Genomic DNA, 17,625 nt, shown 5'->3' with positions numbered 1-17,625 from the left:
CGGTGGAGGTGTGTGCAGGCTGGCGGCATTCTGCACCGGAGGCCCCGTGGACGGGTCATACTGCTGCTGGCTTTGCTTCTGTCCGGCCAGTTGGGCGGCCTGAGGGGCGGGAGGCATCCCTCCTGCAAGACAGGAAAGACCCACCAGCACTGACTCTGGAGCTCGAAAGCATGACCAGGCGTCAGATGTCACCTCCCAGGGCTTGTCACAGACCCGTCACGCAGAATGACCACGCAGTCGGGAGGCTTAACTGGCGGGAAATCTGAGTCACGTCAGATCTAATGTTCTCAATGAGACACAGAAAGGACAGAGGCACTGGGCCTGGCCAGGCAGCACCAAGCAGGGCAGCACTGAGTACCCACAGGGGTCCCTAGGCGGCAGCAACGAGGAAACACAGGAGTGGAAACTGGAGAGAAGCTTGAGGACAAGCACACGTGTGGCTCGTTACAGGGACAAGAACTAGTCTCCGGGGTCTTCACACTGCGCTACCACAGCTCAGAACACCCCAGGTCCAGGAGCCACTTCAACCAGGCCAGCTCAACTGCACGTGTCTGAGTCTGCGTGGGCTGTCGGCCTCTGCATGCCCTCCTGAGCTACAGGAGCTGGCGCTGACGCTGGGTCTTACCTTGAACTGTCGGCATTAACTGCTGGAGAGGAACTCCTGTATTCACCCCTGGGTGCTGGAAAACTACCCCTTGGTGACCCACTTCAAGTCGAGGTCGCTTAGACTGCTCTAGAATAATTTTCAGAAAAGGTGCAGTTTGATGTAAACATAAAACCACAAGCGTAGTAGAAAAACGTGTTTTTATAATATTTAAACAGGGAGACCTTTCTATGCATGAACCAAAATCCAAAAGCCATAAAAGATTGATAAATATAATTTCTTTTCATTCAAGATGTGCAAATATAAGGAAAAGCATCATGAAAAGGCAAAGATCAAGCAACACCCTCAGAGACAACATCTGCAGCACACACGGTGGCACAGGCGGGCTGACTGACAGTCAGAAGCTCTTACAGGCGACATGGCAAGTGTGGGACCAGACAGAGCAAGAGGCAGAGAGCCACGGCTCGCAGAGGACGATCCATAAGGCTACAGGGGAAGGAACCAGACGTTGCTGATGGGATTAGAAATGGACCCAACCCTCTGGAGGGCAACTGACTGTCTCCAACACTTAAGCGCATGTCGCTCTGATCCACTATTTCATTCTAGGAGTTTCCCCTTAAGATATACTGACATCTGGCCGGCGTGGCTCAGTGGTTGAGCGTCGACTTATGAATCAGGTCACGGTTCGATTCCCCGCCAGGGCACATGCCCGGGTTGCCGGCCTGATCCCCAGAGTGGGGGGCGTGCAGGAGGCAACCAATCAATGAGTCTCTCTCATAACTGATGTTTCTCTCTCTCTCCCTCTCCCTTCCTCTCTGAAAGTAATAAAAATATATTTTTAAAAAAGATATACTGATAAACTTGTAGGAAAAAATGTGAGACTAGTGTTCAATATGTTGATGGTACTAACAAATGAACACTGACCAGGGTCTGAAGCATAAAGAAGGAACTGCCTGTGCAATGGAAACTATGGCAGCCAGCACAAACGACGAAGCCCATGAATGGGACAGACGGCCTCCTACGTGATGTTAGACAACAGTGTACATACGATCACACGGATTGTTTCCAGAATGACAGGTGTCACAATGCTGGTGTGCAGACAGAATGTCTGTGGAAATTCACAAGCGTTAACAGCAGCTACCTCTGTGGCTAGGGAGTGGGCAGGAAACCAGAGGTAGGCTTAAGTGACACCTGAACTGTTTAAAAATGTTACATAGAATGTGTATGAAGTTTATAATTCGAAGAAAAAAATTCAGTTTGAAAAAATGAATGACAACTTGAAAAAGCAGATGGTTTTACTTTCAATCATGGCATGAGGACTAGAAAGCCCAGAAGTGCACTTGAAAATCAAAACGAAATACACCTGCGTGACCGATGAGCCTGTCCCTTCGGTACACGTGAACATGCACATCAATACGCCCCAAATAAAAAGTAACTTTCAAAGTAGAAAGAAACTAATCAACACCAAGCTCCTCAGCGTTCACAATTTAGAAACACGTGGCCCTGAGCGGTAAGTCCCGCTGCGAAGCCGCTGGGCCTGGGGCCACCTGAGTCGTGCCCGTGACGGTGACATACCTGCCGGGGGTCCCGCCTGCTGCCTCTTAAAGGGGTCCGTCTCTATCGCACTGCCAGCCCCTGCCACCAGGGTCCCTGCGAGGGCTTGCTGCTGGAAAGAAAAGGGAAGAGTCAGATTTTGGTAATTTAAGTACAGGAACGACTAAAACTATCAGCATTACCCGAGCATTGACCTTATTTCTTTTTAATGAAAGAAATATTACCTACCCAATGTATTTAAATATACATATGCAATGTATATTTCTGTGAGTGATTTAAAGCTCTAACTTACCTCTGGAAGAAAAAAAGGACTTAGAAAAGACCTATCATTCTGGTTTTAAATAAACTTCAGGTCAGTGCGAACCTACACGAGCTGGTTGGCACACAGAGCAGCAGGGGGGCTGCTGCGGGAAACAGGAGCCTGAGGGGGACTCCAGCTTAGCCCCCCTGGCCAGTCACACTGCCTGTCATCGCTCACCCCCAAAACAAAGCTGAATAATGCAAAGGAAGGTTGGAACTGTTTTCCTAAAGGAAAATGACACTAAAACCCCAATTAGTAAGTACGATTGACTTGGATCTTCAAATGGTGTGTGGACAGTGGGCCCTCCGTGACCTATGTAGTGTGTGGAACAGAGGTCACTGTGAATGTCTGAATGACAGCCGCTGGCCAAGGCAGAGCGCAGTCTGGCGCCTGCACCTTCCACTCTGCACCTCAACATGCAGGGACGCTAAATGCTATGGACGATGTCTGAGAACTGCTCATCGCTGATCTTGTTTAATGACTCAATGATGATCACTCTACTTAGTGAAGCATTTTAAATGCAGAAGTCACAAGTGCCTAAACCAAGTCGCTGTTCCATGAGGGGTTGCTGACCCCCACGGCCCGCGGAGTGGACATGACACGGCCGGTTCCAGCCAGGCTGCAGGCCACTAGCTCCCATGAGGACAGCTCAGAGTGACTAAAGGGAGAGTAAGCACCCGGTTACATTTAAGGAAGATGGGGGAGGAGAGGGTGGGAGGGAGAGAGAAGGCAGAGAAAAGAATGATTTGAAAATCAGGTGATATGAACAGTGGTTATCTCTGGGGACAGAATTACAGGGAATTAATTTATCATCTGTGTGTGTGTGCACCTTTCTAAATTTTCCAAATGTTTCACAACGAACATGTATTACTTAAGAAGAAGGGTTGTTGTTATTTTTAATAGAAGAAAGTGAGAAATGCTCGGTGTCAAGTACGTCATACTGGACCAAAAGTACTCCAAACACACACAAACTCCGGAAGAAGCGTAACATGGGGACCAGGGGACAGCCTCAGGGAGGGGCCTGGGACCTGCAGGACGTAGGGAAAGGGCCGGAGTGGGTTCTGGTGCCACGGCACTGCATGAGGGCCTGTCTGTGCCATGCGGCGCGGCTCGGCCCAGAGCCCTGCCACGTTGCCTGCAGATGACTGGGGCCGGGCAGGAAGCCAGCAGTGAGGACGGGACTTGCCACAGGACCAGGCTGGACAAGGAGAGGCAGGCTCTCTCCCTCAGCTCCGCTGCCTCCTGACCACGCAGACACAAATGCCACGCACCCACTAAGGTTCCAGGCGCCAACGCTCGGGAGACGGAGCGCCCGGCTCCAAGTCAATCACCGCGGCTAACTGCGGAAGAAAAGCAACCCACACTCCTCCGGCGCGCTGCAGCCTGCCCGTCACCACCTTCGAAATCCAAGTCACAGCGACTCCAAAACACAAGGAAACAAGAAAGCATGAGCCACACTCAAAACCACCGATGGACAGCAAACAGCGGGCCCACGTGCGGGAACTGGGCAGCGAGGATCTGCCAGTGGCTTTAATAACTGCGCCCAGGACATAAAGGAAATATGTCATGAAGGACAGAAGAAAGGAACTATTCAAACAGGAAAAACCAAGTGGAGATTCTAAAACTGAAAACTAAAATATCTGAAATAAAAAAACACACTGGAAGGCTGGGTAGCAGAGTGGGGGGGCGGGGGCAGTGAACTGAAACAGTCCCGAGAGGACCAGAGGCCTGGACCTGAGACGCGCTGGGGGCTTCGGTCACCAGGACAGTGCAGTGCTGCTCAAGGGTGATGGACAGATGGACAGAACTGAGTGGGGAGCCCAGCAGGGGGCCCACAGTGACTGCCCATCACATCACTTCCTGCAGGCTGGGAGCAACCAGAAGGAATAAGAAGTCTTTTCAACAAAATGGTGCTCGAGGACGAGATCCCTGTGAAAACGGATGAAAATGACAATTTCTCCGCAGACACGCTAGGGGAAGGGCCAGCCTCTCTCCCGACTCCTGCACTGCCACCAACTCCTGGTTTCAGGATGACCTTTAGTTTTTAATACTATCTTTAGTTTATTTTTAAAAATGTATATTTGTATTGATTTCAGAGAGAAAGGGAAAGGGAGAGAGAAACATCAAGGATGGGAGAGAATCATGGATCAGCTGCCTCCTGCACGCCCCACACTGGGGATCAAGCCCACAACCAGGCATGTATCCTGACCAGGAATCGAAATGTGACCTCCTGGTTCATAGGTTGATGCTCAACCAGTGAGCCACGCTGGCTGGGCTATCTTTAGTTTCTTACACTACCTTCATGATTATTGTATCGGGAATGATACTGCTGACTTGAAAATACAAACTGGCTCAGCTGGTGTGGCTCAGTGGTTGAACATCGACTTATGAACCAGGAGGTCACGGTTCAATTCCTGGTCAGGGCCTGATTGTGGGCTTGAGTGTAAGAAGCAGCCAATCAATGATTCTCATCATTGATGCTTCTCCCTCTCTTGCTCCCTTCCTCTCTGAAATCAATAAAAAAAATATAGTTAAAAAAAGAACGATTATTTTTTAAAGTAAATAAAATATAGAGAATATTTGTTAAATAAAATAAAGTGTAAACACACTGTGTTGACTGGTATATATGTAAGATAATATAAAAAATCTGTTAGGATGATGGGATTATGGATAATTATTCATTTTCTCTAACAGAAACATCACTGATAGTCTCTGTTTAGAATAATTCTTTTCATAAATGAACATGTGTGCATGTATGTATTACTTTATATACAACACCTCTGCACTCAACAATATGCCTCAAATTTCTATGGGAGCAGACAGAAATCAATACAGATGAAATACAGGGAACTTTACATGTATTTCTAGCTTCATTAATCCATGCACATTGGTCAACATAAAGAATCTACAACTGGTTGTAAATAAGAAAACTCACGCTGAGATTTCTTCCAAAGAAAACAAAGGCTGTTTCTCATTTCAACTCTTTTCTGAGACTCCCCCCCACTTTCCCATTTCCTGTGAAATCCATACTGTTTGCCTGAGAAACCTACCAGCCAAAGGGAGATTTCTTGGTTTTCCTTTTAGTGTCGTAAATATTTTTTATTATGATACTAGAGGCCCAGTGCATGAATTCGTGCACCAGTGGGGTCCCTCGGCCTGGCCTGCAGGGTGGGGCCGAAGCTGGCTCTCCGACATCCCCCGAGGGGTCCTGGATTGCGAGAGGGCACAGACCAAGCTGAGGGACCCTACCGGTGCACGATCAATCGGGGCGGGGAGGGACGCAGGAGGGCTCCAGGGCGTGTCCGGCCCATCTTGCTCAGTCCTAATTGGCCAGACCCCAGCAGCAAGCTAACCTACCAGTCAGGGCGTCTGCCCCCTGGTGGTCAGTGCACATCATAGCGAGCAGCTGAGGAGCCTTAGCATATCATTAGCATATTATGCTTTGATTGGTTGAATGGCCAACCGGTTGACCAAACACTTAGCATATTAGGCTTTTATTATATAGGATATCCTATATACAAAAGAAATTAACATATGTATGCAATTTTTAAAGCATAGTAAAGTTAATCAGAATTTAAATGGTGGAATGTGGAGGTTGATTGAAGACTCAAACTTTTCTCTCTGTTCAACATTTTTCATAGTAAAATGTTGAGGAGGAAAGTGGAAAACCTTATACATAGTTGAAAACAGTATTACAGGGACCACCCATGGAGTCGTCACCAGGCTTAAGAAACAACCTGCTACTGTGCCTTGGAGATGCAGAGCGTGAGGGAGCCCCTGACCACCCAGGCAGGTGCTGCTGCCTGATCGGGACACTTCCCGCCCGCGCGGTGCCCTCACCTGCAGCGCTAGCGCCACACGGCGTCTGCTGGCTCTGCTTCCTAGTGAGCTTTCCCTGAAGAAAGTCTGCACCTGTCTTCTCCTGGAAGCCCTTCCTCTGCCCCAGAGACCAGCCCTCGCAGCACCCGTGCTGTGACTGCCGACTCCCTCTGCCGACTGGAATATACGTAAGCATTCCTCTGTCGAGGGTGCATGATCGCTGGTCTGCGCTGCTGGTGGTGGTGGGCATTTCCATTCTTTCCAGTTTGGGGCTTTTATAGACAAGGCTTTCTGGTGCACACACGTGAGAGTAACCTTAGAGCTTCTGCTGGTCAAAGGGTTTGCCCACGCTCACCTCCTCCACGCTCGCTCCCATCAGAAGTGGTGGGAATCCCACTCATCACACCAGATTCTGTCCAGTGTCGTTTCCGGCAGCCTGGTGAGGTGACAGTGAGTCGCTGTGAAGACCGCACATCATCTCCACCAGCCTGCAGGCCCTCCTTGCGTGCACTGCCCGGCTGCTCCAATGCAAGCGCCCGCCAGAGCGTCCACACGCTCCTCTACGCACTCGCAGTAACGGTGCCCAGGAGTCAATTCTGAGCGTCTCCCATTGAACAAATCTTATCTTCAACCGTACCAAACGCACAAGCAGCACCTAAGCACTGGGTTCAAATGAGTTTTCTCCACCAACAGGAAGTAGGCTCCGTAGAGCAATGCCAGTCCTGGGCTGCAGAAAGGGATGTGCCCAACGAGCCTCAGCATCTTGTACCAGAAAGGAAGTGCTCACCGGAGAAGTGCTCCGAGAGCGTCTCAGAGAAGGGGGCGTCAGAAGCTTGGAGAGGGGCTCCAAACGGCCAAATTACAGATAATTTGGGCATCAAGAGCAGTGGAGGGGCCTGAGCAGCAGATGCCGAGCAGGGGGAACGAGGGGATGTGACGTAAGTGGACATCTTGAAAGGCATGTGGGTTACACGGGCACTTGTCACACCTAAGTTGTGTCCACTCCCTGCTTATAAACTATACCTCAAAACCCATAATTCACCATATTTATAGACCAAAGAAGAAAAACATCACAAGACGCAGAAATTGCATTTGACAAAATTCAACATCCATTCATGATAAATAGTATAATTAGAGGAATTTCCTTAACCTGATAAAGGACACCTACAACATCTACAGCTAACATCAGACCCAACGGTGAAAGACTAAATGCTTTCCCGCTAAGACTGGGAAGAAGGGAAGAATGTCTGTTCTCACCGCTCCTATTCTGGTTTTGCCAATGCAATAAGGCAAGAAAAAGAAGTAAACATATAGATAGGAAAAGAAAAAGTAAGTCCTGCTTTCTTTGCAGACATGATTCTCTCTGTTGAATATATTACAGAATCCACCAAAAAAGCTCCTGAAATGAATAAATGAGTTTAGCCAAGTTGCAGAATACAGGTTCAAATAATAAACTGTATTCTTATATACAGAATGTCCCCCCCCAAAAAAACAAAAAAACGTATACACACACTTTGAATAATTACAAAGGCAGCGTTTATTAAAATACATTTAACTCCCAAACTTGAGCTATCAGCTGTTCAAGTGTGTACACATTTTTTTGAGGCACTCTGTACTTGCAATGAACAACATTTTAAAGATATAACTACCAGTTACAATTCCACAGAGAAACAGGAATACTGGGGTATAAATATAACAAAACACATATGGAACTGGGACGCTGAACACTACAAAGCACTGAAGAAAGAAGACAAAGAAGGCCACAACACATGGAGAGATGTACCATATTCCTGAACTGGAAGATGCAATATTGTCAAGACATTACTTCTCAACAAACTGATCCACGAACTCAATGTAATCTCAGTCAAAACCCTGGTAGGATGTTGTGTAGATATCAAAAAAAGAGAAAGATTTTAAAAAAGAACAAAGTTGCCACCTGGGGTGAGGAATGGTACCACCGCTGTGGAAAAGGTGGGCAGTCTGTTATGGAGTTGAACATACATACCCTACCAAACAACCCAGCAATCTGTCCTCCAGGGATTTACCCAAATGAAGGCCTATGTTCACAAGAAAAACAGTCTGTGGACATTCACTGCAACTTTACCCCTAATTTTATCACTCAGCGCAACAGAAATACGCAACCACGTGGGTGGCTCTCCCGTGTGCTGTGCCAACTGCAAGCAGCCAGTATGACTCCACTGATACCTCATCTGGAAAAGGCAAAATCACAGCGGTGCAGACAAAGGGTGAGGCAGGGCGAGGCTCAACCACAGAGACACGCGAGGGAGCACCCTGGGGGGTGACACAACTCCTGTTCTTGACTGTAATGGTCATTACACAGCTTCCTGTGTTTGTCAAAACTCACGGAACTACAGACCAAAAAGTGTCAATTCTACTGAGTTAATAAGTGCAAATGAACAAATAAATAAATCGTCAGTGACGTGTTATAACCCACTGATGAAAGAATCCACATATAAAATACATCAACTGAAAAGAAAGTTTGTCATTACAGCAGAATGCCAACTAACGAACGTAAAAGGAATAATGGAATTAGCAAGTCCATTCTGCAATCTGTAAGGTGACAACTGAGTCTGGCAGGACTCATCAGTAGATGCAACAGATGCTAGAATTAGTGGTCGCACGTTTAATGAGATCCTAGATATTTACATGGTCTTGAACTATCTTCCCCAAATTACTTATCAATCACCCAAAGATGAGCAATAACCTTCCACTGGAAAAGCCTCAGGGACCAGTGAAGGACAGTGACGTCATGGCTTTCTCACGTGGCACACTGAGCTGCACACATCGTCACTTCCGTGGTATCCCCTCAAAGCTGCATGACCCGCATCGGACACAATAAACATCCGACAAGCCCACATCAAAGGACACACTACAAAAGAAATGGTTCTCCTTCTCAAAAATGCCAAGGTCCCGAGAGACTGAGGGGCCGGCCCAGAGGAAGGAAGACCAAAGGTCCCAGACCGAGGGAAACGCTAGACAACATCATCCGGAGAGGAGACATCTGCCTGAGCTGCGGCCTCGCCACCGTACAGCGTCACTGCAACATGTGATCTGAAGGTCAGGTCAGCGAACACTCTCACCCAGGACGTGCGGAAGTATGTAGGGGTAAAAGGGCATGAGGGGATGTCTGCAACTTCCTGTCAGTTAGCTCAGGGGGAGATGTGTGTGCAAATATGAGAGAGAGAATGAAAGTAATGCAAACGGGGCAAACAGGTAACCCCTGGTGAATGTGGGTGAGGACTATCCGGGGAGCTCTTTGTACTGTGACAGCAACTTCTACCTATGTTGGAAATTATATCAAAATTAAAAGTAAAATATTAAAATAACTATGTATGGTGTACCAGATGGGTATTAGATGTATGGCTGATCTCTTTGTAGGTTACACGAGGGTCTAATCACTGTTATACACCCGAAAGTAATATAATATTATATGTCAACTGTAGCTGAGAAATAAAAAAATTATTTTAAAAATTTAAAAGACTTATCACCACAAAGATGAAACTGCTTTCAGAACCCATCACAATCCATTCCAAAACTACTAGAATCAGACCTATACTTTTAGATCCTTAGCACTGTTACTGGAACACTGAGTAACTTAATTTCCAAAAATTGTAAATAATCAGTTTGCATTCACTAACACCCATTTAGAAGCCTGAGGCCCTAATTTCGGAGCTTTCACCTCAGTGTTTTTTCCAGCTGAGAAAATATCAAGTTATCATCTGCTTAAATCTTTCTTTTCTTGTTTCTGTTCGGCACTGTTCTCAAAAATACAGAGAGAAGACACAGAAAGAGCCCACAGGAGACAGAGCACATGAGGATCCTGGCACGCGGACAGGCTGAGGATTAGAGGACATGCACACTACAGCTACGACTGCAGCACAGGTCAACACAAAATAGTGCATTAGCTCTGGATTGTCGTTCACTCATGCAACTTAATTTTATAGTTCTATATGCAGGAAGACTTCTTTATTTTCTTAAAATAAGGGATGGGCTCTGGAAAAAATGCTAAGAGCAAATAGTAACTGAAGGTTAAAATGCCTGGATGAAGGGAAAGTTTGGGATGAGGCTACATTTGAGAACCATTGACAAGTACCTGAAATGGTTGCTGCTGGGATGAAAAAGCAGCAGAAACATTTGGCGGAAGCTGGGTTGCTATAGCAACGGGAGTACCAGTCTGCCCATCCTTTCCTGTCACAACCTTTACCTGAGAGGAAATATTTTGAGAAAAAAAGGCAACATGATTTTTAAGACTGCTCAAAATTGTGTTAGAATTTTACTGCTGACAGCTCACTGATGTTTGCTGTTTAAAAATGGAATGTTTTTGCATCAAATTCTGCAAAAGGACAATGAACTAATTTATGACAGATGTATAACATAGCAACCTAACTCAGCTGCAAATCTTGCAGGAACTCCAATTTGAGTCACAGGTGCAATCTCCTTGGTTGCACAACTGCACGCTCTAGAGTGGGGACGGCAGGCGGTCCAGTAACAAAGCCGACCACCTCCGGCAGTCTGCACAGCGGCCACTCCATCAGCCACCACGTGGGCGTCAGGATGGAGGGTCGAGTTCAACAGGAAGTTATAAAAAGGGACTTTCTTTTCATAAGCACAGATAAGGGCACTGACCTACAGACAACACTGGTGTACAAACATAAAGATAACGGAATTTCACTATTTCAGAGGTGAAATCCTCAAAATAATCAGGTAACCATTTGGAAAATAAAAATGGTCCATCCTGGAAAGGGTGTTAAAGAAAACACAAAATGGCAAAGCCACACGGATACGCCCATAAATGTCGATGAGGACGACTGAGCAAAGAGACCAGTTTTGCTCACCAAAGGCCGATTTCTTTGCAGAAGAGTGACAAAGACTCAGGTATTCAGCCGTCTCCTAGAACAAAGCCAGCTGCACCAACATTGTACACTACACAACACAAAGGCACCGTACAGTGCGCGACAGCCACCTCACGCTCGCTGCTGGGATTAGCTTTTTTCAGGAAGTGCAGATACATGGGTTGGAATCACAATGGTATCAAGAAATCTCAATTCGGGCATTTATTAAGCACCCATTCCAGGCACCCAAAATTTTCAGTTTAAAAAAAGATGCCATCTTAAACATCATTCATAGGTATTTATAAAAGTGAATTTAAAATATGAATTCAAAGCTAAGACTACATCTAAAAATTGGTTTTTGCCATAATAACTATTTTAATCATGAAAATACCATATCAATATTTACATTTATTTATATTTAAACCCCTTTTTTAAAATCCACATTCATGATGATTCAGTGGGGGGACCTATTTCAGTAAAATGTGAAAACTGGGAAACCAGCCCAAGGTGCGCACCCCCCACAGGCCAGGGGCACAGGCTGCAGCCCACAGGTCAGCTCTCCATCCGGAGCGGAGTCTCTGCTCTCAATGAAGGCACCTGGTCTGCCCCTGCCCCCCAACTATTAGGGCAGCTCTTCCCTCCTGCGAAGAAAACAGCAAAATCCACCTTCCACGTTACTCCTGGGTCAGATCCTTATGAAACCACGTCTGAGGAGCACCCCGGGCTCACAGGTTCTTTTGTGTTCACAGCTGCCTAGACTCACACCTGCGCAGCGCAGTCCTCTAATGATTAAACTGCTGTTTCTCACCTCATCATTGATAACCTCAGACTTTTCTTCCTCCTCCTCTTCCTCCTCCTCCTCCTCCTCCAGGTCCAGATCGTTCTGCCTAAGATAAGCTTGTAGCGGGGCGTAGTGCTTCTTCTTGAAAGCCAGGAAATCCATCATGTTCCCTTGCAGGTGTTGCAGGAAGAACAGCTCAATCAGGCACTCCTTGAAGGCCTCCCTCAAAGCCTCCATCTCCCGGAGGTGCGAGTCCAGGCATTGCTTCCGCATCTGGGCCAGCTCTGGGGAGGCTGGGGGGATCTCCTCCAGCTTCTTGGGTGTCTTCCTGCTCCCCGAGCACGAGAGGGGAAGGCTGGAGAGGCCCGGGGGCACTGAGGTTCTGGAAGGGCTGCTGGGGGGCGGCGGGGATGTCATCCCGAACGCCAAAGCCCCCCCAACCCCGGGCAGCAGAGGCCGGGTCAACGGTGGCCCCTGCAGCACCTGCTGCTGCTGCTGCTGCTGCTGCTGGACCAGCTGCCCCTGGGGCTCTGGGGTCCCAGGTGGTGCACGGTCCCCCCGGGCTGCCCGTGGGGCTGGGACAGTCTCCGTTCTCGCATCGCAATGGGAGTCCCTGTGTGCTGCAGCGGGACTGGGGCTCCCTGGGCCATCTGGGCGAGGCCCGAGCCCTCCTGGAACACGAAGTGCCCACCCGTGGACGGGCTCAAGCTGATCTGCCTCACCAGCACACTGGCATCCACGAAGCCCCCGGTGGGGCTGCTGCTGCACAGGCCCAGGCCAGGCCCGGGTGCGCCTGCCCGCACATTCTGTAAGCCTGGACCCGGCCCAGGGCTGGGCTGGGTGGGGCTCTGGGTCTGCACCTGCTGGGACAGTGGTGAGGTGACCTGGATGTAGGACGGCGATCCGTGCTCAAAGCGCCTCGGCTGGGCACTGAACTGGAAGCCCGGAGAGGTGGGGCTGGGAAGTGGCAGCGGGGCCAGCGTGAGCGGGGGGTTTCCTGCCACCACTGGCCCCACGTTCTGCAGGGCGAGGTTCACGTTCGGCCCGGCCACGGGACTCCTGCTCATGAGCTGCTGAACCTGGTACCCGGGCGATGCTCTTCTTCGCTGCTGGGGAAGGCCCGGGACCTCTGCAGCTGGTGCTGGACATTCGGAGGGCCGCTGCCGTGGTGCATTATCGCCCCCCTTTTTTATCCAACTTAATGTTCTCCTGAAAAATCAAAGTTGAAATCAAGTTACTTCAAGGCAAATAGCACCGTCTGATCACCCCTTATTACGAGCCTGGTCAGCAGCACTGGAGACATGTGACTGTCTGTCCCACCGGCAGCTGGTGCAAAGGACAGTCTTAATTCACGTGGAGCCGTGGACACTACAGAAGGTCTCTTTCAACACACAGGAGGGACTGGTCCCTCACAGCCTGGCACGAGGTGGGGGATACCAACCAGCTGCTGGACGGTCACAAGCATCACCTGCTCAAGGCCAAGCAGGATGTGGCCTCAATGCTGGTCTGTGACCAGTGGATTCTTCCCAGACGCGCCTCCCAGCTCAGGGCCTTTCTGTGCTCCAACTGCTGGGGACGGTGCAGGGATGGGCTGCACACACAACCCCTCAGCACCAGAACCGCAGCCAAATCCCTCACCAGACAGCAGTTCCGTGACACCTGAGCTACCTCACAGCCACACTGTTAATCAAGCCCCAACACAGGAGCCAGGCCAAACCCTGACGGCACTCACACCGAGCATCCTGTGTGAGAGCAGGGAGGGCTGCCATGAGGACATCTACAGGGAGACAGGGAGCAGCGGAGAGGCCATCATGTCCTGGAGCTCTCCCCAAGGGCTCCAGCCCCCAACTCCTCAGTGCCGATGACTAGAGGGCGGGGTGGAGAGCGGAAGGGGCCCCTGAGAAAGCTCAGCCTTCAGGACGGGGCCACCCGAGGGCGGAGCGGGAAACTGAGCTAAGAAGGGACCATGTTCCCAAGTCAGACACGGCTAGAGCCGAGGTTTCCAGTGGGAACAGGACAACTGCACTCCAGGGCCACCTGTCCCGACAGTGCTGGGTCATGGGCTCAAACACGGCTCCTTTCCACACGGCAAGTCCTCGGAGCTAACGGACACACCAGCTTCCTGTGCGTGGTGCTGCTCACTCCGCTCCCCGAGACCAGCAGAAACACCATTTCATGTTCCGGGCACCACTGCTTGTCAGAGGAAATGCACAAGGGAAAAGTTAAAAAACTGACAAAGGTGCAACGCACATACGTATGAATGATCTCACAGCTCCACACCCTGCTGGAACACACATCTGTGTGAAATCAAAAGCTACGGATGACGGTTACACACGTAAAGGCTGAGAAAACATAAAACTCAGTGTAACCCTCAGAGAAGGCACTTACGTCCTGATGGCTGTCTCCGAAGACAGTCTCAAGGTCATGGGCAAGCAGCAGCCAGCGCATCGAAGTAGGAAGTCGGGACCACAGCCCGCAACAGCCTCACTGCCATCAGAAGCCCACTCCCACCACTGCCCTCCAAGCAGAAAGCCCAGCAATGTGGTGGGCACCGGGGGTGGGCACAGCGTGAGGGAACTCTTAGCTATGCCATTGTTTTCAATACGAGTTTGGGATCTTCATTTTTTTTCTTTCTTTTTTTTTTTTTAAAAAAAGATTTTTTATTTGATTTTGAGAGAGAGAAACGTGATTGGCTGCCTCCTGCACAGCCCCACACTGGGGACTGAGCCCACAATGCAAGCAGGTGCCTGACCGGGAATCAAATCACTGCTTGTCTAAATAACATTTCCCAAAAATGTGGTAGAGGTACCCCCATGCAGAGCAAAGCCACCACCAATGGCAACACACATTTCATTCTTACTGGCTGTCCTAACTTTCAAGCCCACCAGAACCAGCTAGATCGGATCCGTTCAGCTCATGATTTCAAGGGCAGTGCTGCCCAGAAGGAGGCCGAGGATCAGGTCACAGAGATGTCGGCTGCAAAAACCAGGACTAGGCTTGGCCTTCCTGACTCAGATCACAATCCATCAAACCGCTCTGAGCATGTCTCTACAAGGCGGCTCACAAGTAACAAACTCCATGTCTGAGTCCATTCACTCCCAGCCTGTGTTTATAAAATGGGATTTCCGTGACAAACAAACAGTAAGCCAGTGGAACCCCCAGAGAAGACTTGAAGCTGAATTTTTCAAGCACATCTACTTGTAAATTCGTCACTCGTAATAAAAGAAATGCAAATTAAAACTCAGCTGAAACAGCACTTCTCATCTATCAGACTGACAGGAAGTCGGAAGCTGGACAGCACACTCTGGGTGAGGCGCTGCAACCGCTGAGCGGGATGGGGGCGGCGGGCCTGGCCCACCCAGCAGCAGCACAGCTCTGCTGCTTGGACCCGGCAGTCCCACTACAAATGCACCCGACAGCCACCTGCAACGGGAAAATACGTAAGCACCAAGGGTGTTCGCTAGGGCGTTATTTGCAAATGCAAAATGTTGGGAGTAAAGTGGTCCGTATTGCAGACTGGCTGACTCCACTGTGGTCCCCTTCGACTGGAGCCCTGCAACAGGTGACAGGCAAGGTGGGCGCCAGGAACCGGCGGAGAGCCGTCTCCAGAACACGCAGTGTGAGTCAGGGAAGCACAGCGCAGGAAACTGTACTTGGACACTGCCTTCGTCTAAGAACAGGTGGATGGATGGGTGTGTGATAAAACAGGTGCAGGAAACCGCTAATCACAGAAACTAGGTGATGGGCAAAATTTTTTCAACGTCTATGTATCTTCAAAATTTTCATTGTAAAACACTACGGGAAAAAATACTGTCTATATGACATGGTAACACCAGAAGTGGCCCAACAAATAAAGGGCTGAAACGAAAGTCCCATCCGCTAACAAGACCCCATCCTTCTGCCCTGAGTGTGAAGGTCCCATACTGGTTCCTAAAACATATACATTCCAAAGGATACAAATGGGCTAAACCGAGGCTGACAACCGTCTAGGATTTTGACACCTTACACCGCGCACTGCTGCAGAGAACTGCCTGGTGGGTGGCTGCAGTGGGAAGCCCAGACGCAGTGCGGCCAGGGTCGCCTGAACTGAACAGCCCACGAGGCCAAATTCATGGTGATGCTGGCCGGTCCCTCACCTGATGGGCCAGAGCCCCTGAGCTAGACCGTGGGCATCTAATCTACCTCAGCTTGGCAGGAACGGCCCAGACGAGCTGAGGAAGTGCTTCTCTCAGCACCGAGCGATCACGGTGCAGCCCGACTCGCCATCCCGCTGCTTCTCGCCCGTTTTCCCACCGCCCCCCAGGAGCCTGGGCAGGCATTTCTCTCCCAGTCGCCGCCCATGAAATGCTAACACCACAGCTGCACTGCATGTCTGCCCATGTCCTGGGACCCTTCGGGAGGCCACAGACCACGGTCCTATCTAAGACACTTTCACCCTCCTCTCCCTCTTGTGGGAGTTTTCGTGGAGAATGCAGGTCCTGATGGACAGAAAGAGACCTGGGCAAACACGCACCAAGTCAGCGAGTTCTCGGACAAAGTCAAGAACGGGGAGAAAGCAAAGAGGAACTGTGCCACCCTCTGCGTGCCTCGGTGTCGTGTGCGCATCACGCCGTGTGAACTCTCCACGGACTCCCATGCACGCTGCAACAACCCAAATGCCCTTCAGCAGGTGCACGGGTAAATCCTGGCCCCTCCGCACCACGGACACTCCAGAGCGGTATGAAGAAACGAACCCTCACGCCTGCAGGAGCCGCGGCAAATCTCAATACACTGTGCCCGTGAGCGAAGCCAGACTCCAAGACCCATCCATGCCGCTCCTCCAGCTGGCACCCCCAGAAACACGGAGGCCAACAGGTGCCCAGGGCTGGGGGAGGGGCGGACCACAGAGAGGCCCCACGTGGAAATGGTTTGGGATCAAACAACCGTTTTGAATCCTATTGTGGAAATTACATATTTGTTAAAATTTTCACAATTCTACACACACACACACACTCACACACACAAGTGATGCTGGTACGCCCCCTGGTCAGGGCGCGTACAAGAAGCAACCAGTGGGCACACGAGGAGGTGGAACAACAAACCCATCCCGCTCTCTCCCCCGTCCCCTCTCCCTCCGGTAGGAAAGGAAGCTGTAACCTCGGAAGGGTGGCTGGAACGTCCGTATATGGAGGAGAAACCGTGGAGGAAAAGCAAACCGAAGGCCTGGAGAAGGCAAGAACGCGCGGGTCCAACACAGGCGGTGAAACAAGGAGCGCTGGCCGGCACGACCAGCAATGGCTGCAGAGGATCAATGGGACCCGACCGTGCTAGCTAACGAACACTTTCTAAAAGCACGCAGAGCTGCATACAAAGCTGCATACACAACCGCAATTAAACGAGGAGGGGGAAGAAGAGGAGAAAGGGAACTTCATGGGTACAACAGGGGACCAAAAGGAACCTGTCTGTGGTGCGTGTCTTTGGGTGGTAGAATGACTTCACGTTTTAAAATGCACGGTTCCATTTCCCCCAACCACTCAGAGAGCATGTTAATGTGATTGGTTCCACTAAAAAAAAAAAAAAGTTACAAAGACCCTCTTATGTGCACCCACGTGAAAGCTTCATCACGAAATAGAGAGGACGACGTTCCTCTCCCAGCCCGGGGCGTAAGTGCTATTTGCGGAAGTCCCGCTGCGTGGTTTCTGCGGCTGACACGGGGGCGCCTGGGCCGAGGCCC

At 49.9% G+C, this 17,625-nt stretch overlaps 1 protein-coding gene across 1 annotated transcript in view; it reads right to left on the bottom strand.

Moving 5' to 3' along the window:
- Nucleotides 1-13,118, bottom strand: part of EP400 (E1A binding protein p400) — a 64,345-nt gene extending 51,227 nt beyond the window's left edge. Inside the window, 6 exon segments of the mRNA XM_014545351.1 lie at nucleotides 3-122; nucleotides 626-733; nucleotides 2,180-2,270; nucleotides 11,940-12,432; nucleotides 12,435-13,007; nucleotides 13,010-13,118. Coding sequence (XP_014400837.1) covers nucleotides 3-122; nucleotides 626-733; nucleotides 2,180-2,270; nucleotides 11,940-12,432; nucleotides 12,435-13,007; nucleotides 13,010-13,086 — 1,462 coding nt within the window. The 5' untranslated portion in view covers nucleotides 13,087-13,118.
- Nucleotides 13,119-17,625: the final 4,507 nt, after the last annotated feature.

The sequence above is a fragment of the Myotis brandtii genome, unplaced genomic scaffold, assembly GCF_000412655.1.
Source record: "Myotis brandtii unplaced genomic scaffold, ASM41265v1 scaffold403, whole genome shotgun sequence".
Taxonomy (NCBI): domain Eukaryota; kingdom Metazoa; phylum Chordata; class Mammalia; order Chiroptera; family Vespertilionidae; genus Myotis; species Myotis brandtii.
This window is presented reverse-complemented; position numbering and strand designations above follow the sequence as displayed.